This window comes from Pelophylax lessonae, assembly GCF_965119305.1.
Source record: "Pelophylax lessonae genome assembly, chromosome: 6".
Lineage (NCBI taxonomy): Eukaryota > Metazoa > Chordata > Amphibia > Anura > Ranidae > Pelophylax > Pelophylax lessonae.
Window position 1 is genome coordinate 147,030,203 of NC_138773.1, and position 25,113 is coordinate 147,055,315.

Sequence of the window (25,113 nt, forward strand, 5' to 3'; positions counted from 1 at the left end):
GGGTGGTCTGTGTACAGGACTATAAAAGGGTCAATTTGTATGAGAAGAGCCCCTTCTACCTCACCCTTTGGCCCTTAAACATCCATGATGCAGCCTGGCTTGTTTGTTCGTTTGTAGTTGGAGAAAACATGCGGCGAGGACCTCTTTGTCCTGTTGCTGCAGAGATCTATTGGAAGCTGCTGAATCCACCACCAGAGCTAAGTATTTATTCAATATTCTTGGGACAAGGGTTGAATGTTTAAGCCGGAACGGTTGGAACGCATCATCACTTCCTGTTTGCTTCCTGGATGTTAGTGGAACGCACGCCAATAACGGCGTCCACCACCATTGTTGGTTCTTCTATGCATTGCGGTTTTTTCTCTTGCACATTGTAAGTATGTTTTTTATGCTTTGGGGAAATAAATATCCAAAACATACTACACTATTGGTCCTTTTCTCTTTTATCTGGGAATAACGGAGGCCTAATCCGGAGCGATCCCATACAAGGCATCTACAATCTTGGAATTATCCCTACTAAGAGCCTGGTTGCCAAAGCCATCTATGATCCGATCAAGCGTTTGAGACTTGTATTTGTGGTGAGTAGGGAACCTAGAGGGTCTGGCCATTCACTTGAGCACCGTTTGAACGATCGGTTTCTGCACCTGAGCACTTTATTGGACACGTTATTATTTAAGGACTGTTATATCAATTTGTTGCAATATATGCTGATATCATATTTATATTAACAACTTTGCACTTTATTGGACACATCACGAATAAGGATTGGTTCATCAATTTTTGTAATACATGGTTATGTATTAATTAATATTATTGCATTTACGATTTATATGAAATGCTAGCGCTGTTTAATTTTATTTTACATATTTTTCTAAGACTTACTTAGATGCACAGCAGCTGCATTAACTAAATTTGTAACACAGATATTAAGTCATTTAGCACTAGTAGCGCGGGTTTTAAATTAATTTATCTCATATAATCCACTTTGTCTCTAATTTTTAAGGTACAGAGCACCGAGAGGTGGACCGGGCAGAGCAAATGACAAAACCGGATGGGATGGGACAGACCAGAAGATGAGAGCCTGAGGAAGATGCAGATGATTTCCTGATGGTGGCTAAATTGGAGTGGACTTACATCTGAGCATTTACCAGGAGGAGGACAAAGAACTTTCATCATTTAGGATTTTCTTTCCACAGACTGCCAAGGACATTGCTAACTCTATTTAATGTAATGTTGTAGCTGCCAGGGACTGACCGCTCATATGATACGGGGGTCAAAAAGGGAATTTTTTCCTCCCATTGAACGGGGGGTTTATTTTTGCCCTTTCCTGGCAAAGGCTTTAAGAGATGTTGAAGTTTGTATTGCAAACACATTGTACATGCTTAAGATAGTTAGCTTGTGCATGTTGTAGGCATATTTTTTTTTTGTAAAGCAGTAGATGAAGTAGAAAGGTTTGTAATGTTGGTAATTATTGCCAATGTATGGGATCAAGAGGTGGATTGTATCAGTTGTGGATTTTTTCATGAAATGTTCCCATACATGTGTTAATATCTCTCACGCACAGGTAGTTTTAAAATGGCTGCTGCATATTTAATGAGCTATGTGGAAGTGGGGGATGATGCAGCCATGTGTGGCTGCAAAGTGACCTAGGAGTGGTCAAAAGATATGAACACATCCTGTGGGTGGTCTGTGTACAGGACTATAAAAGGGTCAGTTTGCATGAGAAAAGCCCCTTTTACTTCACCCTTTGGCCCTTAAACATCCATGATGCAGCCTGGCTTGTTTGTTCGTTTGTAGTTGGAGAAAACATGCGGCGAGGACCTCTTTGTCCTATTGCTGCAGAGATCTATTGGAAGCTGCTGAATCCACCACCAGAGCGAAGTATTTATTCAATATTCTTGGGACAAGGTTTTTATGTTTAAGAAGCGTATTTCTGCTGTTTACAGACCATAGGCTGTTCATGTGTGAGGCATTGTTATATCTGCCAGTCTTGTGATATGTTCCTAATATATTGCAATAGTTTTTATGTACAGCATGCTTTTGTTTAGTTCAAGTACATTTATGCCCTGCAGAGGTCTGAGCTTCCTTGTTTGTACCGCAAAGTAACCTTGCTATACGCAAGCAAAACAATGATTGACATTCCTCTTCCATATATAAACTCTTTGAACACTACGGCCCTCCAGCACCTGATGAAAGAGCGCGCATGTCCGTTCGGGACCTGGCGCATGCTCAGAAACGCGTTGTGAATTCCCCAGCTTCCTGGTGACGTGGCCGCATCTCCTCCATCTCCACAATGCAATCTTTGTTCCGGACACCGCTAGAGACAGCCGGCACGCTCCCTCCTGTGACGGATGGTTATATCGTGCACTGCCTTACATAGTTACATAGTTAGTGAGGTTGAAAAAAGACATCAGTCCATCCAGTTCAACCTATGATGCGTGTGTGTTTGCTTTTAACCGTACATTGTATACCCCTGTATGTTGTGGTCTTTAAGGTGTCCATCCAATAGTTTTTTGAAACTATCAATGCTCCCTGCTGATACGACTGCTTGTGGATGAGAATTCCACATCCTTACCGCTCTTACAGTGAAGAACCCCCTAGCACTTTAAGGTTAAACCGCCTTTCCTCTAGTTTTAGTGAGTGGCCACGTGTCTTATTGTATCTCCTTTCTCTGAATAGTTTGTTCCTTATGCTCGGGTCACCAGTACAGTATTTGTACATTGATATCATATCCCCCCTCAATCGTTTTTTTTTCTCCAGAGAAAAGGTTCAGTGATTGTAGTCTTTCCTCATAGCTGATGTCCTCCATTCCCCTAATTATTTTTGTTGCCCTTCTCTGGACTTTCTCCAGTTCCAGCACATCCTTCCTGAGGACCGGTGCCCAGAACTGGACAGCATACTCCAGATGTGGCCGGACCAGAGTCTTGTAGAGTGGAAGAATAATCTCTTTATTTCTGGAGTGAATCCCCTTTTTTATACATCCCAGTATTCTGTTGGCTTTGCTTGCAGCGGCTTGGCATTGCATGCCTCTGCCAAGCCTGTTGTCTACCAGTACCCCCAGGTCCTTTTCCATCCTAGACTCACCCAGAGGTTCCCCCCCCTAGTGAGTAGCTTGCTTTCTGGTTTCTGGCCCCCAAGTGCATTACTTTACATTTTTCAACATTAAACCTCATCTGCCATGTAGTTGCCCACCCCGTTATTTTGTTCAGGTCTGCTTGCAAGGTTTCCACATCCTGCATAGAAGATATTGGCATGCCTAGTTTAGTATCATCTGCAAATACTGAGATTGTACTAGATATCCCCTCCTCTAGATCATTTATGAATAAATTAAACAGGATTGGTCCCAGGACAGAACCCTGGGGGACCCCACTTTCCACACCCGCCCAATCCGAGTACTCCCCATTAATCACCACCCTCTGTACTCTCCCCTGGAGCCAGTTCTCTATCCAGGTACTCACCTTATGGTCCATACCTACCTTCCTTAGTTTGTACAGTAATCGTTTGTGGGGAACGATGTCAAAGGCCTTTGCAAAGTCCAGATACACCACATCCACAGGCTTTCCTTTATCTAGGTGGCAGCTCACTTCATCGTAGAAGGTTAATAGATTGGTTTGGCACAAACTATTTTTCATGAATCCATGCTGATTACTACTTATAATACCGTTTTCATTACTAAAGTCTTGTATGTGGTCCCTTAACATCCCCTTCAGAATCTTGCAGACTACTGATGTTAGACTGACCGGCCTATAGTTACCCGGGATACATCTCGGCCCCTTTTTAAATATTGGTACCACGTTGGCTTTTTTCCAATCAGCTGGCACCATACCCGTCTGTAAACTATCCTTAAAGATCAAGAATAATGGTCTGGCAATCACCTGGCTGAGCTCATTAAGAACCCTCGGGTGCAAGCCATCCGGTCCCGTTGATTTATTTATGTTAAGTTTCTCTAGTTTAGCTCTAAGTCTATCTTCTGTTAGCCATGGCGGCACTTCCTGAGGTGTATTATTTAGTTTGCCTTACAAGCTGGGTTCGTGTAGCCCCCGATTCCTTTGTGAAGACTGAAGAGAAGAAATTATTTAACACTTCCGCCTTTTCTCTGTCCTCAGTGGCCATATTTCCTTTATCATCTTTTATGGGGCCAATGTGTTCTGGCCTCGCTTTCCTACTATTTATATACTTAAAGAACTTCTTGGAGTTCTTTTTACTCTCCTCCGCTATGTCTCTCGTGTTCTATTTTAGCCACCCTGATTTCATCTTTACATTTCTTATTACACTCTTTGTAATGCTTAAATGCTGCCAATGACCCCTCAGTCTTGTATTTTTTGAAGGCCTTTTCTTTAGCACTAATAGACATTTTTATGTTGGAGTTTAGCCACCCAGGGTTTAGTTTTGCTCTTTTAAATTTATTTCCCTTTGGAATGCACTGGCCAATCCCCTTGTTAAGTATGCTCTTGAAGCACTCCCATTTTTCCTCCATGTTCTATCCCATTTGATATTTTCTAGCAGCGAGCGCAGTTTAGGGAAATTGGCTCTTTTGAAATTCAGTGTCCTTATATTACCCTTGTGTTTCCTATTACTGTAATTAATACTGAAACCAATTGACCTATGGTCACTGTTCCCTAAGTTGTCCCGTATTTCTATATCCGTGAGCAGGTCTGTATTGTTGGTAATCAGTAGGTCAAGTACCGCATTGTTTCTTGTCGGTGCATTCACCATCTGACCCATGAAATTGTCCTGCAAAACATTTAGGAACTGCCTAGCCTTGGCTGAGTGCGCGGATCCTTCTGCCCAGTCTATATCTGGATAATTAAAGTCCCCCATTATAATGACATTTCCCATCCTTGCTGCCAATCCTATCTGAAACATGAGGTCCGCCTCACCCTCCTCCCTTATGTGTGGATAGATGGCACCACTTAGAGGAGCTTCATACATTCCCTGATCTTACACAGCTTTAATGCCGTGGCATCTTGTGAGTTGCTACAGCTATTGTTTATATTTTAAAATACATTTGTCTGTACTTGGAGCGCTTTTCTTTTTGTCTTTTTGACGCCTGGCAGTGTGGGTGGCTTGCTGGCACCCTGTTGTGGGTTGATGGGTGACGCCTGGCAGCGCGGGTGGCTTGCTGGCACCCTGTTGTGGGTCGGTGGCTGACTTGCTGGCACCCTGTTGTGGGTGGCTGGCTTGGTGTCACCCTGTTGTGGATGGCTTGCTTCCTGGAACACTGTGGTGGGTGGGTGGCTTGGTGTCACTGACCCTGGCCTGTTGTGGGTGGCTGGCTTGCTGGAACACTGTGGTGGGTGGCTGGCTTGGGGTCACCCTGTGGGTGGCTGGCTTGCTGGAACCCTGTTGTGGAGTGGGTGGCTGGATGCTGGCCTGGCACCCTGTTGTGGGTCGATGGCTGGCACCCTGCTGTGGCTGGCTGGCTGGCACAGTGACCGGACTGCAGCTGCACAAACGTCTTAGAAGGCAGAATGTGTGGGGGCGTGGCCTGACCTTGATGGCGTGAGGACACATCTCTTGTGAGCTCCTTCCCTGAGCCCTGCTCTCGTCCTGCAGCAACCGGCGATGCCCTCAAAGCAACGACCGTCCTCCCAACCTCCTGCCAAGATGGCGGCGGCCCGCTCCTCTCCGACCACCACGCTGCCTCCCGGATCGTGCTCTTCCTCCGGATCATCGCTCCTTCAGGTACAGGGGCGCAGCCCTAACCCCTCCTTGCCCTAGGCTGCTGCTTCCCCCCACTCCACTGACTCCGGGGACACTGATGGGGACTGGGACCGGAAGGCCCATATTAAGGCCTTGCCCACTAAAGCTGAAAAAGTTCTGCGACCCTTCAGCTTGTTAGCTGAAAGTTTCCCACCTGCTTTATTGCTACCAGTGTAGTAGGACATTTTAGTGCGCCTAAGGGTCCGTTCATGAATCTCCAGTAGTAAGCCGCGGAGTTCTGTCAGCAGTGCAAGTAATTTAGAACTAAGGGAAGAAGTTGGGGTGGCTTTATTCAAAGTCTCTGCCGAGCGTATGTCCTCCAGTAGTGTCTCAAGCTGCTGCTGCCTCGTCCTCTTAACCCGTGCCCCCAATTGAATGAAGATACCCCTAATATAGGATTTGTGGGCATTCCGAAGGACAAAAGGATCTGATACTGAACCAACATTATTACAAAAGAAGTCAGGCAAGCGCTGTTCCAACACATGTCTCGTCGCCGGTGCTTGGAGCAACGCTTGATTGGATCTCCAAACAAAAGGTGGTTTGTGGGGACAAAGAGTCTGCTACGGTTAAGAGCACTGGGGCATGATCGGACCATGACATATCCTTGATGGAGACGTCTCGAATCGTCTGTAGTAGCCATTGATCTGTTAGAAATAGATCTATCCTGTTATATGAACCATGAGGAGCAGAAAAGGAGGAGGAGTAGTCCCGTTCCGTGGAATGCAGACATCTCCAAGCATCATATAGATTGTGTGAGTTTAAAAAAGACTGCAGGGAAAGGGGGGGGTCTGCACTGGGCTGACGTTGAGTTGGGGGGCATACACATTTACCAAGGTGTATGTGGTAGAGTTGATATCACAAACCAGTATAAAGGTAGCGGCCGGCTGGGTCCTTAACTTCTTGGATAAGTTGGAAAGCCAAAGTGTCCCTCACCGCCAGCAGCACTCCTCTTTTCTTTTTGGAGAAGGAAGCGGCAAAGACATGTGGAAACTTGGGATAAGAGCAAACCGGGGGTTGTTGGATAGAGAAAGGAGTCTCCTGTACGCTGAGAATATCTGCCTTGTACTTCAGGGCATCATGCCAGAGGTATCTGCGTTTAGCAGGGTGGTTGAGGCCTCACACATTATATGTCAGAATGTTTATAGACCTGTGTATTGAAGAGAGATATGCAAGAGGTTTGCAGAACCTTGACTTACGTGGGCCCAGAATGCTGGGACTTGGCGCCTTGAACGTGAGTCGAGTAGATGGGTGGCGCTGAATGGTGCAGCTGACAACTTCAGTTTCAGTCACAGGTACCTTTGCATAGGTACTCAGACTCGATCAGGATGCATAAGGGGGGATACAAAAACAACAAAACAAAAATTGTTAAAAAAAGAGGATAAAACATTCAGGTGCAGAACATAGGAAAGCTGCATCAGTGCAGGGGGAGAAACAGTCTTCCTAGTACCGACATAAGGCACATTCTCCTGTCTCCGGATAATTAAAGCTTGAAAGATATTCAAGGCACTTATGGCATATTCTATGAGCCTGGGCAGACGGTAGGTTCTGAATTAACAAATCAGGCTGTCCCAGAAGACTTAGAGGGCCCCGGGGGGTCCGGTATAATTCCCCATTCTTTAATGAGAAGAAGACCCGATTCCAAGGAGGAGACAACATGCTGACGACCATCTTTAAAGATCAAGAGCTTGGTGGGATTCCCCCACTTGTATGTGATGGCATGATTGCGCAGAGCCTTGGTGATCGTGGTCAATTTTTTGCATAGTATATTGCGAGAAATCTGCAAAAAATTGTAAGTTGGTATACGGTGCTGGAAAAGGGGTGTTATTCCTGGAAATGGACCTCAATTGATCCTTAGTGTGAAAGAAGTGTATTCGCATTAAAACATCCCTAGGCACTTAGTCAGGAATAAAGAGCGGTTTAGGAATGCGCTGTATTCTGTCAATTGCAGGCTCAATAATAGGAATCTCTGGAAGCATGGTTTTAAACAGATCCATGGCATATTGACAGAAGTCTGCAGGCTGCACATTCTCAGGAATACCCCTAATTTTTAAATTATTGTGTCTGGACCGATCCTCCAAATCTGCCATTTTTGCCTTTACCCACTGTAATTCATCAGATTTTTCCTCATGAGCATCGACCAGATCATTGATAGTGCCCGCAAATTCGGCCATCTTAGTTTCTACATGGTCTACCCTGGACCCCAGAGAGTGGAGAGTGGATTTCCTCTGTAAAATGTTTAGTGAGATGCATAATATCCGAGTGGATAGTGCTATGCAGGGAGACCAGCATATCTTTCATCATTGTATCCATCAGTGGCTGGTTAGCAGTAGGGCTTCTGGTGCTGCTGCTTCCGTCCCCCCTCGTGTGCGTGGAGAGCCGGCGCCATCTTGCCTCCGACCGCCGGCTGCCTGCTGGAAGAAAACCGTCAGCTTCTGCGGGCGAACCTGGTCCTCCCGCTGCCGGGACAAGCACTGTCACAGTAGCTCGGTGTGCGGGTGACTTGTGTTGTCGCTTGGGGCTATAAAAACCGGAGAGTCAGCGGAGCTCTAAGATGAAGCGGCCATCCGCTGTGTGCGCCAGCCTCGCCCTCCTCTTGAATGCATTTTAAATGACGATGCTTTATTCACCACCAGTGAACATTTAAAAAAGCCACACTCACCGATTTGTAAATATGCTAAGAGTTATAGGAGCTTTTACTTTTTATCTTTTACTGTTGGGTCACTGCTTCCAGTCAGGACAGGATTATGACAGTTTATACCTCCCTTGAGTTTTTTCATTTATAAAATGGAACTCCTACGTTTTTCCAAAAACCCACAACCAGTTCAATGACGTTAAAGGTTTTTTCCCCTCTTCTCCAGCAGCAGTAGCAGGTAATCCTCACTGCTGCACTGGGGAAGGTGTGGCAACCCCAAACTGAAGGGAAATATTACAGCAAAAATTATTTTAATTCAGCTGGCCTCATTTTGTTAGTCGTTCTTTTCACTTTAACGACTGTCAAACTGTTATCTGCTGCAACCTTTGTGGTTACTGAAATGCATACTAACCATTTCCTGCAAAATCACATACTTGTATGTTATTTTGAGGAAGTGGTTGGACCAGGAAGGATGCCTGCAGCTAGAGGCATCACCCCCATACCATTTCAGAGGAAACAGTTGGCTTTTATGTGAGGACAACCAATGCGGCTGCTCGGCCGTTATCACAAGCAGCGGGAGGGGATCCCCTTCCTTCCGCCACTCTGCCCCAGGTCTTCCCCTCCCACTGGGTGACCAGAGCCACCAGCCGGCATGCCCGCCTGCTGCCTGGAGACCCAAACAAAGCCAGAATCGGCTTAGATCGGGTTTCCGATGTAGTAACCCGGAAGCAATGTCACTTCTGGTTTAATTGCCAGCGAACAGCACTGTTTTAAAAAAATCTGAAGTATTCAATGACTTCATTTTGGCATTTTGAGTACTTTGAAGTGCACAGGAGGGGTTTGGGGCCTTTTAGACCCCAGATCCCTCCATAAAGAGTACCTGTCACTGCCACAAGGGATGTTATTATAATAAAAGTGATCAGATTTAATTTTTTTTTTTTTAAGAAATCGTAAAAAAATAAATACGTGCGCCAAAGAAAAGGCATACTTAAGTCACACTCGCAAATGTAAACAGCGTTCAAATCCCACATGTGAGGTATCACTGCGATCCTTTGAGCGAGAGCAATAATTCTAGCAAAAGGCCGCCTCTGTAACTCTAAATTGGTAACTGTTAACATTTTTTATAGCCTCGCCTATGGAGATTTTGTTTTAAGTACTGTCACGAGTGTGTGCAATTTTAAAACGTGGCAGGTTAGGTATCTATGTACTCGGCATAACATCATCCTTAACAATATACAAATATATTGGGTTAACTCTACCATTACCAAGTTATTTTCTAGAAAAAAAAAACGGAATTTTTGTAAAATCTTACCTGTAAAATTCCTTTCTCTGAGTCCTCCGACAGTCGCCGCCTCTTCATATTCGTCACTAATGGGGGGTTATTGACCTTTGCTCCGTAGGAGTAGCTAGGCAACAGAATATATTAATATCAAAGCTTTTAGCATATCCCATCCCCAGGGGGTGGTCCCCTCAGTCAATACCTCCTTGCTTCCTGCTTACCAACCCAGTTTCAGTAGAATAGCAGTAGAGTACATAAACAAACCCCCAAAAGAGGGGCGGGGGCGGCGACTGTCGGAGGACTCAGAGAAAGGAATTTTACAGGTAAGATTTTACAAAAATTCCGTTTTCTCTTACGTCCTCCGACAGTCGCCGCCTCTTCATATTCGTCACTAATGGGGACGTCCCAAAGCAGTGTAGACATGAGGGGTGGGAAAACAGCAGCTGCGCCTAAAGCAACGCAATACCCACATCAGAGAAAGGAACCTTACCAAAGTAAGAGAAACAACTGGGCAACAGGAAAATGTGCTCAACAGGAGCAACAACCCAGGAAAAAACAAGTAACTCAGGGGTAAAAACACCCCAACAGCCAAGGGCCCAAATAAGGGACCCTAAGGCACCGCCGCACTAAGGACTTTACGGCCAAAAGAAGCATCTGCCGATGCCTGAACATCCACTTTGTAAAATTTGGAGAAGGTGTGAACGGACGACCAAGTCGTCGCCTTACACACCTGGGCCACAGAAGCCCGATGATGACAGGCCCAAGACATACTCAGAGATCTGGTAGAGTGCGCCTTCACAGGCACGGGAGGAACCTTCCCCCTCAAAGCATAGGCCTGCTCAATGGTCTGTCTGATCCATTTGGCGATGGTAGAAGCCGACGCCGCCATGCCCATCCGAGGTCCCTCAGGAAGGACAAAGAGAATCCGACTTGCGAAAGGATTTGGTCGATGACAGGTAAACCCTGATCGCCCTAACAACATCCAAGGAATGTAAAGCCACCTCCTTCGGATGCTTAGGCTTCGCGCAAAGCGAAGGCAAGACAATGTCCTCATTGAGGTGAAAGTCAGAAATTCTCTTCGGAAGAAAAGATGGGTTAGGTCGCAAGACCACCTTATCCAAGTGAATCACCAAATACGGAGACTTGCAGGACAAGGCCGCCAGCTCCGACACCCTGCGAGCCGAAGTAATCGCCACTAAGAAGGCAACCTTCTTGGACAACAAAGACAACGAGATCTCCCTGATATTTTCAAAAGGAGCATGTTGCAACACGGACAGAACAAGGTTCAAATCCCATGGAGGCAAAGGCTCCCTCCTAGGAGGGACCAAATGTCGCACCCCTTGAACAAAGGTGCTAACCAAAGAGTTAGACACCACAGGACGTTGAAAAAGAACGGCCAGCGCAGAAATCTGACCCTTAATCGTGGCCAACGCCAAACGCTGGTCCACGCCCGTTTGAAGGAAAGCCAACACTCTTGACACCGAGTATGAGCGAGGGGAATACCCCCTGGACTCACACCAGGCAAAATACGCCTTCCAAGTACGGTAGTAAATCTTCCCTGAAGAGGCCTTTCTGGCCTTGATCAAAGTGTGAATGACCTCAGGGGAGAGACCCCTATCCTTCAAGACCTGGCTTTCAACAGCCAGGCCGTTAAAGCCAGCGACTGTAAAGCAGGATGGAATATCGGTCCTTGAGACAAAAGGTCTGCTCGAAGAGGCAGACGCCACAGAGTGTCGACCGCCAGATTCACGAGGTCTGCGTACCAAGACCGGCGAGGCCAACCTGCGAAGGAACCTGGACAGCAGCTGAATCGGTGGAAAGGCATACATCAGACGATACTGATGCCAGGGCGTCACTAACGCGTCCGAGGCGTGTGCCCGAGGATCGCGCGTCCTTGCCACGAACCTTTCCACCTTGTGATTTAGACGAGACGCGAACAGGTCCACATCTGGGGACCCCCACTTCGCGCACAACATCTGGAAGACATCCGGGTGAAGGGACCATTCCCCCTGGTCCAGGGTCTGGCGGCTCAGATAATCCGCCTGCCAGTTTTCCACCCCCGGAATGTGAACTGCAGAGATCGCCGGGACGTGCGTCTCGGCCCAAGACAGAATGTCGGCTACTTCCCGAGCCGCCCGGGCACTCCTGGTGCCCCCTTGGTGGTTGATGCAGGCCACCGCTGTGGCATTGTCCGTCTGCACCCGAACTGGACGGCCCTGAAGCCTGTCCGTCCAACGCAGAAGACAGAGATTTATCGCTCGCAATTCCAGAATGTTGATCGGAAGGGAGGCTTCCTCCTCCGACCAAGTTCCCTGGGCAGACAAAACGCCCAGAACACCACCCCAGCCCGACAGGCTGGCATCCGTGGTGATCACCGTCCACGACAAGGGACGAAAGGACTTGCCCCCCGACACCGCCGGGGACTGGAGCCACCACAAAAGACCCCTTCGGGTGTGGCGGCTCAACGAAATCCGCAGATCCAGAGATTGTGGACGCCCGTCCCACACGGCCAGGACCTCCGCCTGAAGCTTCCGTGTGTGAAACTGGGCGAAGGGAATCGCCTCGAAGGCCGAAACCATCAATCCCAGACACCTCATACACGTCCGGAGGGACGAGTACTGATTGTCCCTGAGGGACCTGACTTCGCACTGAAGTGTCTGAAGCTTGTCTTCCGGCAGGAAGACCTTCGCCTGAACAGAGTCCAGAATCATCCCCAGGTAGGGAAGACGAACCGGACAGACACAACGTTGATTTTGGAAAATTTATCGTCCAGCCGAATTCCTGCAGAGTCTGCATCGTGATGGACAGGTCGTTCACCAGACCCTGATTGGTCGCGGACCGAATCAGGATATCGTCCAGATACCCCAGGACAGAAATGCCCTGGGCCCTCAGTAAAGCCAGAACCGGCGCAAGCACCTTGGTGAAAACCCGAGGAGCCGAAGCGAGACCGAAGGGCAACGCCACGAATTGATAATGATCCTCCGCAATGGCAAATCGAAGGTACCTCTGGTGACCCTCGAAAATGGGGATGTGTAGGTACGCATCCTTCAAGTCGATGGAGGCCATGAATTCCCCCGGAACCAGGGCAGCCACCACCGAGCGCAGAGATTCCATGCGAAACTTGCTAACCCGCACAAAGCGGTTTAGAGCTTTCAAGTCCAGAATCGGACGTACTTTGCCCTCCTTTCTGGGCACAGTGAACAGATTGGAATAGAACCCCCGAAATCTGTCCCGATGAGGTACCGGAACCACCACTCCCTGGGCCCGCAGGTCCCGCACCGCCAGGTGCAGATCCTGCAAACGGTCCGGAGTCAGCTGAAGGTTTGAGGGGAAAAATCTGCCCGCCGGCCGAGAGAGAAACTCGATCTTGTATCCAGATCGAACGATTTCCTGAACCCACCTGTCCCGAACGCGGTCCAGCCAGGGTTGAAGAAAACCGAGCAAACGTCCCCCCACCCCAGAAATGGGTGAGGGCGCCCCTTTAGGCCGCATGGTTATGGGCAGCGGATCCGGACTGGCCGGACTTCTGCTTACCCGCCCACGGCTTCTTCTGGGAGCCTTGGCCTTTGAAGGGCTTGCCCTTATAGTGCGACTGAAAGGCACGAAAGGACCCCTGAGAGGGCCTAAACTAAGCATTCTTCTTACCACTAACAAACTTATTCTTGTGAGATTGGGGCAAGAGAGTGCTCTTACCCCCAGAAATACCCTTTATCAGAGTATCCAAAGATTCGCCAAAAAGGCGGGATCCCGCTTAAGGCAAATTTGCCAGAGTCTTGCGAGAAGATTGGTCAACCGACCAACATTTCAACCATATCAGGCGACGGTTCAAGACCGCCACACTAGAAAGGCGCGCCGCCAAAGGGACTAAATCCAAGTCCGCATCACACAAATACATGACACCCTGATGAATCTGATCCACCATAGCCAAAGTTGTCGGCGGGGCAGAGTCAGCCACCAGAGTGTGCTTGAGCACCTGCGTCCAATCCGCAATAGCCTGGGCTGCCATAATGGAAGCAAAAATAGGCTTCAGCATAGAGCCAGCAACCGTATAAGCATGACGGGCCAGAGATTCCAATCTCCTGTCCGTCGGGTCCCAGAACACCGGGGTATCCTCAGCAGGGATCGCAGTTGATTTATTCAAAATCGCCACCGCGTGATCCACCTGAGGCGGTACACACCAACGCTCATCAGTAGCCGGTGTAAAGGGATAATGCAGCTTGAACCTACTCGGCACAGCAAAAGGCTTTTTTAAATTGCGCCATTGCTCATCAACCGCGTACTGAAATTCCGTAGAGCAAGGAAAAACCTGCGATGTTTTGCGTTTCCTCTGCATCCCATAAGAGGACATCAAGGCAGGAGGACATGGTTCATCCTGCAAATGCAGCGTTTGCTTGATAGAAGCAACCAACTCATCAATGAGTGCAAGCTCTTCAGACGAGCCAGGGGGAGAATTATCAACCCCTTCCACCTTAGCCTCCCCGTCAGACCCCCACAAGGTCCAGGGATGAGGGAGACCCTGAGAAGGGCACTCCAGCCATAGCAGCCCCATCGCCCTTTGAATCAGAGGAAATAGACACCCTGGGCCGTTTTGTGGATCGGACAGCCACCAGCATCTGCACCTGAGCAGCTAAGTTTGCCACAATAGTGGCCAGATCAGCCCCCTCGGGGGAAGCAGCAGCCCCTTGGACCCCCACCAGGGTGGGAGGAAACTTGCAATCCTGAGAATCCATGCCCCAGCAAAATAATTAATAAAGGGTACTGCCCCTTTAAGATCGCGGCGAGCGCTGCCCACCGCACCCACTGAACACACTGACCCCCACAGGGATAAGAAAACTGGGCAAGGAATACAGGAAAAAAGGAGATATAAAACCTGGAGAGCTCACACAGGCTGCTGCACCGATCGCTGTCCCAGAGGAAAAGGAAGTGATGCAAGACTGACCGCCCCTATGAAGCCTCTGCAAGGCTACACAAACATGGCCGCTGGCTGAGGACAAAACCCTGGGCAAAGAGAACATGGCGCTGACATGTGGGATCGATCGCCGCTCAAAATGGCGGCGTTTGGCGCCAAAAACGTGTGCAGTACCTCACAGGACCTGCCACCATAATTTTTGCCCCAGAAAAAAAGTCAGATCGCCGCAGCGATCGCCGCACAGCATGTCTAAAATCTTACTGCTTCATATGACACCCAGCAGAGCGGGAGAGCCCCCCCCCTCACAGCCCAAACACAGGCAGCAAGTGCACACAAGAGCTGACAGGGAACACAGCAGCCACACAGACATGCAGGGTCACACAGTCCCAGACTGACACCCAAAAAAAGACAGGTCCCCACATAGAGATACACTTACCAGTCCGGATGGCGTGGGGAGCCTGCTCCAGCGACCAAACCGCAGTACTGAGGACAGGGAGTGTCGCAAGCATGACGCAGTGGAGTTGCGGTGCGAAACCGCAATGGCGTCCAGTGAGGTAGCCACCTCACTGATAGCATCCCTGCAGCGAACAGGGATGGGTCGTTCAATGTGCCAGGGCAAAACCTAAGCTGAACGCTCGATGGCAGGCTGGGAAGCCCCTGGCCCTGATCCCTGGGATCCAGGGTGGCCAGACTGAGACCCGGCTCCGCACGATCATTTTCATCTGAAGAACTAACTAATGCTGGAAATAGACAGCTAAGTAAAAGAAAGAGAAAAAACTTCAAATAAAATCAAAAAAGAGAAAAGTGGCTGAGACTAAGAGCCCCAGCACAGGAACAGCCTGCGTACTCCTGAGCTAGGCATGTGAAACTGGGTTGGTAAGCAGGAAGCAAGGAGGTATTGACTGAGGGGACCACCCCCTGGGGGTGGGATGTGCTAAAAGCTTTGATATTAATATATTCTGTTGCCTAGCTACTCCTACGGAGAAAAGGTCAATAACCCCCCATTAGTGACGAATATGAAGAGGCGGCGACTGTCGGAGGACGTAAGAGAAATACTGATTTTAACTTATATTGCTACTGCTGTAGACAAGTGGATCCTGGAAATGAACGGGAAGTGGTGACAGATCGAAGATTTGGACATACAAAGATTTTCAAAACTTTCTTTGCCAACCGATAGATAGAATATTAAAACTATAATGTCATATATTCTGAAATTTTCTAAAAGATCTCTGCAAGCAATAAAAGTAGCTTACAGCAAAATCATAACGTACATGTGTTGGTCCCACACACCATTTATAAATCGGACCCAGTGATAAAAACTAAATCCCTGTGAGAATATATTCATATTTTATTTTCATATTGCAGATTCATATTGCAGGTAATACAAACCATTCTTTTTAGGACCCCTCCATATTACTGCATCATCTTGACTCCCAAGCAAGAATCCAACAGACATCACAGCGAGGTTGTCTTCTACATACTGAAATACGAAAGAAAACTTTAGGATTGCCTACAGCTCACCAATTTCACTGGTCTAGAAATTTTGGGAAAATGATTGGCCCTTCGAGATAAAATGTGCTAATTCTTACATATTTTGATTAGATGAATTAGAAAACAGGTGATAAAGTTACATAGTTAGTCAGGTTGAAAAAAGACACAAGTCCATCTGGTTCAACCAAAAAAAAAACAACAGTATTGAAAACCCAACCATACAATCCCATATACACAATCCTATACCCGTTGTTGATCCAGAGGAAGGCGAAAATAAACCCCAGCAAAGCATGATCCAATTTGCTACAGCAGGGGAAAAAAATCCCTTCCTGATGCCCCGAGAGGCAATCGGATATTCCCTGGATCAACTTCACATAAAAAACATTTTAATACCCATTTATATTATGTACACCTAGGAAAGAATCCAGACCCTTTTTAAAGTAATCTAGTGAGCTAGCCAGAACCACCTCTGGAGAAAGTCTATTCCACATTTTCACAGCTCTTACGGTGAAGAAACCTTTCCGTATTTGGAGATGAAATCTGTTTTCCTCTAGACGTAAAGAGTGCCCCCTTGTCCTCTGTGTTGACCTTAAAGTGAACAACTCAACACCAAGTTCACTATATGGTCCCCTTATGTATTTATATGTTGATCAAATCCCCCTTAATCTCCTCTTCTCAAGAGAGAATAAATTCAGTTCCTCTAATCTCTTCTCATAGCTGAGGTCCTCCATGCCCCTTATCAGTTTGGTTGCCCTTCTCTGCACTCTCTCCAGTTCCCCGATATCCTTTTTAAGAACTGGTGCCCAAAATCGAACTGCATATTCCAGATGAGGTCTTACTAATGATTTGTGCAGGGGCAAAATTATATCTCTCTCTCTGGAATCCATGCCTCTGTTAATACAAGAAAGGACTTTGCTTGCTTTGGAAACAGCAGCTTGGCATTACATGCTATTATTAAGCTTATGATATACCAGAACACCCAGATCCTTCTCCGCTATGGATTCCCCCAGTTCTACTCCACCTAGTATGTATGATGCATGCATATTCTTAGCCCCCAAGTGCATAGCTTTACATTTATCAACATTAAACCTCATTTGCCACATAGTTGCCCAATGAAACAGTGCATTGAGGTCAGCTTTTAAGTTGGAGACATCCTGTAAAGAAGTTATTCCACTGCAAAGCTTGGTGTCATCTGCAAAGACTGAAATGCTACTTTTAATCCCAGACCCTATATCATTTATAAAGATATTAAAAAGTGAGGGGCCCAACACTGAACCTTGGGGTACACCACTGATAACCTTAGACCATTCAGAGTAAGAATCATTAACCACTACTCTCTGAATGCTATCTTTTAGCCAATTTTCTATCCAATTACAAACTGATCTTTCCAAGCTAGTAGACTTTAGCCGTGTGTGGGGAACTGTGTCAAACGTTTTTGCAAAATCCAAGTATACCACATCCACAGCCACCCCTCTGTCCAAGGTTTTACTTACCTCCTCATAAAAAGAAATCAGGTTTGTTTGACAACTTCTGTCTTTCATGAATCCATGCTGTCTGTTGCTTAAAACATTTTTTTCCAGCAAGAACTCATCTATAAGGTCTTTTATTAAACTCTCCAATATCTTCCCGACTAAAGAAGTTAAACTAACAGGTCTATAGTTACTTGGCAAAGACTTTGATCCCTTTTTAAATATAGGCACCACATTGGCCCTACGCCAATCCAGTGGTACTATTCCAGTCCTTAATGAGTCCCTAAAAATTAGAAACAAAGGTTTAGAAATTACAGCGCTCAGTTCTTTTAGGATGCGTGGGTGGATGCCATCTGGTCCAGGCGCTTTATCCACCCCTTATTCTGTCTAAATATTTCTGGACCATATCACGTTTGAGCCATTGTGGATCATTTGGTGCTGTGTCAATATCGTCCTCATTATGGTCATGAGCTCCCCCATGCTCCTTTGTATACACAGAGCTGAAGAAAGTATTTAATACATTTGCCTTCTCTTTGTCCCCAGTCACCCACTCCTGATTATTTTGTAAAGGGCCTACATGCTCAGACCTAACCTTTTTACTGTTAATATATTTGAAGAATTTTTGGGGGTTTGTCCTACTATCTTTTGCAATCTGTCGTTCATTTTGGATTCTTGCGTCCCTGATTTCCCTTTTACATATTCTGTTATATTCTTTATAACAATTAAACAATGATATATATATAGTAGTATGAGTCTCGCGCTGTCTGGGAGATTTTATTATATATATATATATATATATATATATATATATATATATATATATATATATATATGAACCCTTCCTAGATGCTGCATGTACCGATACTGCAAACCATACAGTGCAAAGCTAATATAGAGGGGAGGGGGGATACCGCGCTTCTGGGAAGTAAGTTATCTAATCTCTAAATTAATTGGTGAACACAAATTAAATGTAAATTTGTGAAATTGTATATAGATTCTAGATATTTTAATACACTTATAAATAGGGTAAAATCAGTAAATAGTCTGTGTTCATTGCATATAAATCAATCAAGTATAAAGTGCATCAGTGTAATAAATATTATAGAAAAATACTCACAATCTTAGCTCAATAAAATTGTGCAAATACATACAATTAATACAGTGACAGATAAAGTGCTCAGTGCATTAAACAAATGGGTGAATGAATTAATAAAAAGTCCTTAAAAAAGTGCTGCAAGTGACCCCAAATTCCAAAATATCAAAAAAATTAAAAAAAATATAATGCAGATATTTTAAAACTGTATCCAGGTGGTGCTAATCGCTCACCTCAATATATCTGATCATGCGCCTTGTGATAACCATTCAATACTCCTCTCCTCTCCTTCCTTAACCTTCAAACAGGGATGGTGCTCAGTCTGCCTTATATCGATAAGGGTCCCTTGTTCTCCAGGTGACCAACGGATCTCAAACAAAAGGCCCACAATAGTGCAATATTGCCATATAATTCTGACTTTATTTGAATAGATTAAAAGCACTTACATACAACGCTCAAAATTGCGCCTTCAATAACAAACAGGAACGATCACGGTCCTCACTTCCGGTCAAGCGGCCCTACGCGTTACGCCACTTCCGCTCACGTGGCTTCCGCTCACCTGTAGATCCCCTGAAGAAGCCACGTGAGCGGAAGTGGCGTAACGCGTAGGGCCGCTTGACCGGAAGTGACGTATATACGCGGAAGTGAGGACCGCGATCGTTCCTGTTTGTTATTGAAGGCGCAATTTTGAACGTTGTATGTAAGTGCTTTTAATCTATTCAAATAAAGTCAGAATTATATGGCAATATTGCGGGCCTTTTGTTTGAGATCCGTTGGGTCACCTGGAGAACACGGGACCCTGATCGATATAAGGCAGACTGAGCACCATCCCTGTTTGAAGGTTAAGGAAGGAGAGGAGTATTGAATGGTTATCACAAGGCGCATGATCAGATATATTGAGGTGAGCGATTAGCACACCCTGAGGGGTAACGAGTGAGAATAAGCACCCCATAATTCACATGGTGTTAAGTGGAGGGGTATACACCTCTTTGAAGGCTTCCATCACCTGGATACAGTTTTTAAATATCTGCATTATATTTTTTTAAATTTTTTTTATATTTTGTGATATTTTGGAATTTGGGGTCACTTGCAGCACTTTATTAAGGACTTTTTATTAATTCATTCACCCATTTGTTTAATGCACTGAGCACTTTATCTGTCACTGTATTAATTGTATGTATTTGCACAATTTTATTGAGCTAAGATTGTGAGTATTTTTCTATAATATTTATTACACTGATGCACTTTATACTTGTTTGATTTATATGCAAGGAACACAGACTATTTACTGATTTTACCCTATTTATAAGTGTATTTAAATATCTAGAATCTATATATAATTTCACCAATTTACATTTAATTTGTGTTCACCAATTAATTTAGAGATTAGATAACTTACTTCCCAGAAGCGCAGTATCCCCCTCCCCTCTATAATTAAACAAGGATAGTGTTCCCTCATTTTTATATTTATTAAAAGCCCCGTTTCCTTTTATCTATAGCTTTTTTAACTTTTCCAGTGAGCCACATATTTTAGCCTTTTAAACTTATTACCCATGGGAATATACTTTGCATAAAGTCTTTTTGAAAAATTCCCATTTCTAGTCTGTGCTCATTGATGCCAATATTCCCTCCCAGTCTAAATCCTGGAGAGCAGCCCTCATCCTTGGAAGATTTGCTCTCTTAAAGTGAAGTGTTTTTGTATTTCCTGTATGCATTTTTTGCTTACAGCTAACATTAAATGAAATCAGGTTATGGTCACTGCTACCCAGATGTTCTTTTATATGAACATTGTTAATAAGCTCTGCATGCTTTGAGATTACCAGGTCCAACAGAGCATCATTTCTAGTGGGGGCCTCAATAAACTGCACCATAAAATTGTCTTGTAATAGGTTTAAATTTGTGCCCTTTAAATGTTCCAGTAGTGCCATTACTCCAGTCAATGTCTGGGTAGTTAAAATCCCCCATTATTAACACTGTCCCAGCCCTTGCAGCCCTTTCTATCTGTCCCAGGAGCTGAGTCTCCACCTCCTCATTAATACTGGGAGGTCTATAACAAACTCCAACGATAATCGATAATCTTTGTTTTACGCACACCCATGTACATTTCAACCCATACTGCTTCAGATTCAGCACACTCTCCATCAACTAGGTCATCTTTAACACTCACTTTGAGATCACTTCTCACAGAGACAAACACCACCACCCCTCCGTTTTACAGTCTTTCCGAAAGAGAGCATATCCAGGAATATTAATAGCCCAGTCATGTGAAGAATGAAGCCAAGATTCAACAATACCAATTAAGTCATAGTTCTCCTCATGCACCAGAGCTTCCAACTCACCTATTTTGCTTGGCAGACTTCTGGCATTGGTGAACAAACACTTTAAATCATTGTCCCATTTTGCACACTTATTTTGCATGTTTTTAATTTTGGTACAAATAGTACAATTTCCAATGGTTGTTTGTAACATGGGAACCTTCTTATCCTCTGCCATAACTCTCCCCCCATCTTTCCCCATTCCACCCACCAATAGAGGCTGACCCCTGTCTGACCTGTCTGCCCCATTATAATCTAATTCACCCTCCCCCCTCAATCTTAGTTTAAAAACTCCTCCAGCCTTCCCATAAACCTCTCCCCCAGCACAACAGACCCCCCTCCATTTAGGTGCAAACCATCTTTAGCATATAGGTTGCACCCCAATGAAAAATGAGCCCAGTGCTCTAAAAACCCAAATCCCTCCTTACACCAGGTCTTTAGCCATGCATTCAGCTCTCTAATCTCCCCCTGCCTTTCCTGTGTTGCGCATGGAACATGCAATATTTCAGAGAATATAACCTTGGAGGTCCTTCCATTCAACTTGCAGCCTAGTTCATTAAATTGGTTCTTAAGGAGCCTTCACCTTCCATATATTCCACCTTCCATATATTCTGTCATTGGTTCCAATGTGAACCAAGACAGCTGGTCATGCCCAGCCCCTCCAAGTAATTTATCAACTCGGTCCACCACATACCGAACCCTGGCACCAGGGAGACAGCAAGCCATTCGGTTGAGGCGATCCTGGCGACAAATTATTCTATCAGTCCTTCTGGATTATAGAATCCCCAATTACCACCAACTGTCTAGGCCTACCTACAGTCCCCCCACCACCTCTACTAGACGGACTGCTCTCCCGGCTGTTAGGGATAGCAGTGACATCTAGGGCTGCCACCTCAGTTTGCCAGCCCCACATCTTCACCCAACATGGCAAATCTGTTAGGGTGCTCAAACCCAAGTCTCGCCTTCCTTTTCTGTGAGCCCCTACCACTCCCTCTGACTGTATTAACCCATCTTCCTACCTACTAAACCTGACTTACCCCTCCACCCTCCACAATTACCCCACTAGTCACCTGCTTAGTTAGCAGAGGACCCCCTTCAAGGTTGTCAGTTCTGCCCAGTGTTGCAATTTGCTCCTCCAGATCTCCAATGCGAGTTTCCAGAAGGCCAACCTGCGCACATCTGTCACAGCGGTATCCATCCTGGAGCGGTTGCTCCCTTATTGTATACATGCAGCACACTGTGCACTGCACAAAACCTTCAATCTTGCTAGCACACATTTTCCCAGTTACAACAATAATAAAAACTACCTGAAAATTTTCAGATTTTACTTACAGGTCCGAAGACTCCTGTTCAAATCTCCTGTTTTAAAAACTCTGGTTTATAACTCACCACTTAGTCAAGTTCCACTTGCTCAGAGTTCCAGCAAGCAAAAAGGTGACCAGCTAAAGGATTAGCAAGCTCAAATGAGTCCAGCAGAAATTTAAATAGCACCTGAAGCACCTGTGACCAATTAACCACTCCCCTTAATTAGTAGTCTGAAGGAAGGAAAGAAAGAAAGAAAAAAAAAAAAAAAGGCTATTTAAAAAAAAAAGTGACAGAAAAAAAAACAAAAAGAGTAACAAAAAAAGGAAAAAAAAAAAAAAAAGCCCAAAAAAAAACTGCAAGGAAAGGAGCCCCTTAAAACAGTCACCAGCAGTCAAAATCAAAACCTTTTATCACTCTCCACTCAAATTTCCCACTCTTCAGCTTCCAAACAGCAAATCTGCTAAGCTAATCTAAGTTGCTGGTTGGCTAAAGTTTTAAAGAGGTTTCACAAAAAAAGATTTACACAGGAAAACTGGATTGTTGTAAGAACTTATTGTAAATTCCTTTTCTCTAAGTCCATTGACAGAAACAGCACTTATACTTCTTAGACCGTTGGGTTATGCTGCCCCCTGCAGGAGTAGTACTAGGCAGGAAAAAAAGCAATTCACCACGCCCACAGGGCTGTCCCTATAGGCATAACCCCACACACCCTGCTCCAGCAAAACAGTTTAGTTGCAAGCAGTGAAAGAAGACACAAAACCATCCCCAAATCAGAGGGGTGGGTGTTGCATCTTTCAATGGACTCAAGAGAAAAGGATTTTAAGCTAAGTTCTCACAAAAATCCAGTTTTCTCTATCATCCATTGACAGACACAGCTCTTATACTTCTTAGACCGTTGGGACGTCCCAAAGCAGTGTAGGCATGAGGAGTGGGGAGAACGCAACCAGACAGTAAACGTAAACTCCAAAGGCTAAACTTAGCAAACTGGAAAACATGAAGCTCAACCAGAAACAACAGGAGCTCACCCATGAAAGAAAAAACCCCTAAAAAGAGAAATAAACGATTATCTTATGAAACAGCAGCCTGCAAAACCGTGCAGCCAAAAGGAAGCATCTGAAAATGGCAACAAATCTACCTTGTAGAATTTTGTAAAAGTGTGCAGACGACCAAGTCGCTGCTTTACAAACTTGCACTACTGAGGCCTGATGGCGAAAAGCCCAAGAGGCACTCAGCGCTCTAGTAGAATGAGCCTTCACAGGGAAAAGAGGAACCTGACTCTTCAGTGAATAAGCCTGAAAAACTGTCTGCCTGATCCATCTGGATATGGTCACAGCAGATACAGCCAAACCTTTGAGGTCCTTCGGTAAGAACAAAAGAGAGAGTCCAATTTCCTAAAAGACTCAGTTACCATCAGGTAAACCTTTATCGCCCGAACCACATCCAGAGAGTGCAAGGCAATTTCCTTGGGATACCTAGGCTTAGGACATAGGGAAGGCAACACAATGTCTTCATTGAGATGAAAATCTGACACCACCTTAGGAAGAAAAGATGGATTAGGTCAGAGTACCACTTTATCTCTGTGGACCACCAAATAAGGCGAATGACAGGACAGTGCCGCCAACTCAGACACTCTGCAGGCAGAAGTAATTGCCACCAGAAAAGCAACCTTCTGCGACAAAGAAATCCTCCAAAGCGGAAAAAAACAGGGTCAAAAAGGACAAAGAGAAATCTCCCTAATGTTCTCAAAAGGAGGCTTTTGAAGAACATACAAAACAAGGTTGGGATCCCACGGAGGCAACAGGGATCCCCTCGGAGAAGCCAGATGACGCACCCCCTGAATAAAAGTGCAAATCAAGCTATTTGTAGCCAACGGACGTTGAAAGTAAATAGCCAAGGCTGACACTTGGCCCTTGATAGTTCCCAAAGCCAACCACTGCTCAACCCCTTTTTGTCAGGGTGCAGCTCACACTATGAAAATGTACTATTTCCACGTATGATGATAGATCTTCCTGGACGTCGACTTCCTGGCCTTCAAAAGTGTAGGAATCACCGAGTCAGAAAGACCTCTATCCCTCAATACCTTGCTTTCAACAGCCACGCCGTTAAAGCCAGTGACCGTAAAGCAGGATGAAAGATTGGTCCCTGGGACAGCTGACCCTCCCGCAAAGGAAGTCTCCACGGAAGATCGACAACCATTTTTACTAGGTCTGCGTACTAAGACCGACGAGGCCAGTCTGGGGCCACCAGAACGACTGGAATTCCTTCCACCGCCACCCTGCGAAGAAACCTTGGCAGGAGTTTGAGAGGAGGGAAGGCATAAATCAGCCAATGGGGGGGGGGGGTCGGGAGGTGTTGGTATGGGGCGCTACCACCTTGAACAACAAATTACTTTGTTGTGTGTGATCCCACTTGAAAGTGCACAGTGCTTGCTTGTAAACAGATATTGTGCAGATATAGAAAGTGCTGCGTGCTTTACAAAGTAACTGTGCAAATTGGTGCAAACATAAAAATTTGTACTGGATTACCGATTTGGATTGTACCATCTGTGTGTCATTCATCAGATGGAAAGCGACCGTGTATTAGGTGACCAGTGCCAAAGTGCAAAAACAATATTTACAACCTTCAATGTGACCAACATCCGTGATAAGTATAAAATGAGATACAATATAAAATCAATTTTCTCAAAAGGAGTGGAAGTGAATAGCGCTTGTTTGCGCGTGCTCAAAGTGCTAATGCCAGGTAGAGCACTTACCAAAGGGACTCTCCCTTGTTCCCCTGATGTGGCTGTTTCTCCCTCTCACTGATGCCTGCACGGTCTCTCACTGCTGTTTGTTCCGCATATACCGTTGCGTGTGCATCTAAGCAGTTAGTGGGAGAGAAACCAAGAGAGCTTCCATTGCGTAGTATGTGTGTCACAGGG

At 45.6% G+C, this 25,113-nt stretch overlaps 1 protein-coding gene across 2 annotated transcripts in view; it reads right to left on the reverse strand.

Annotated features, from left to right (window-relative positions):
- NUBP1 (NUBP iron-sulfur cluster assembly factor 1, cytosolic) overlaps window positions 1-25,113 on the reverse strand; it is a 198,911-nt gene that overhangs the window by 121,011 nt on the left and 52,787 nt on the right. For both annotated transcript variants that reach the window (XM_082261930.1, XM_082261929.1), the window contains one exon: window positions 15,910-16,000. In XM_082261930.1, coding sequence (XP_082118056.1) covers window positions 15,910-16,000 — 91 coding nt within the window. The remainder of the gene's footprint in view (window positions 1-15,909; window positions 16,001-25,113) is intronic.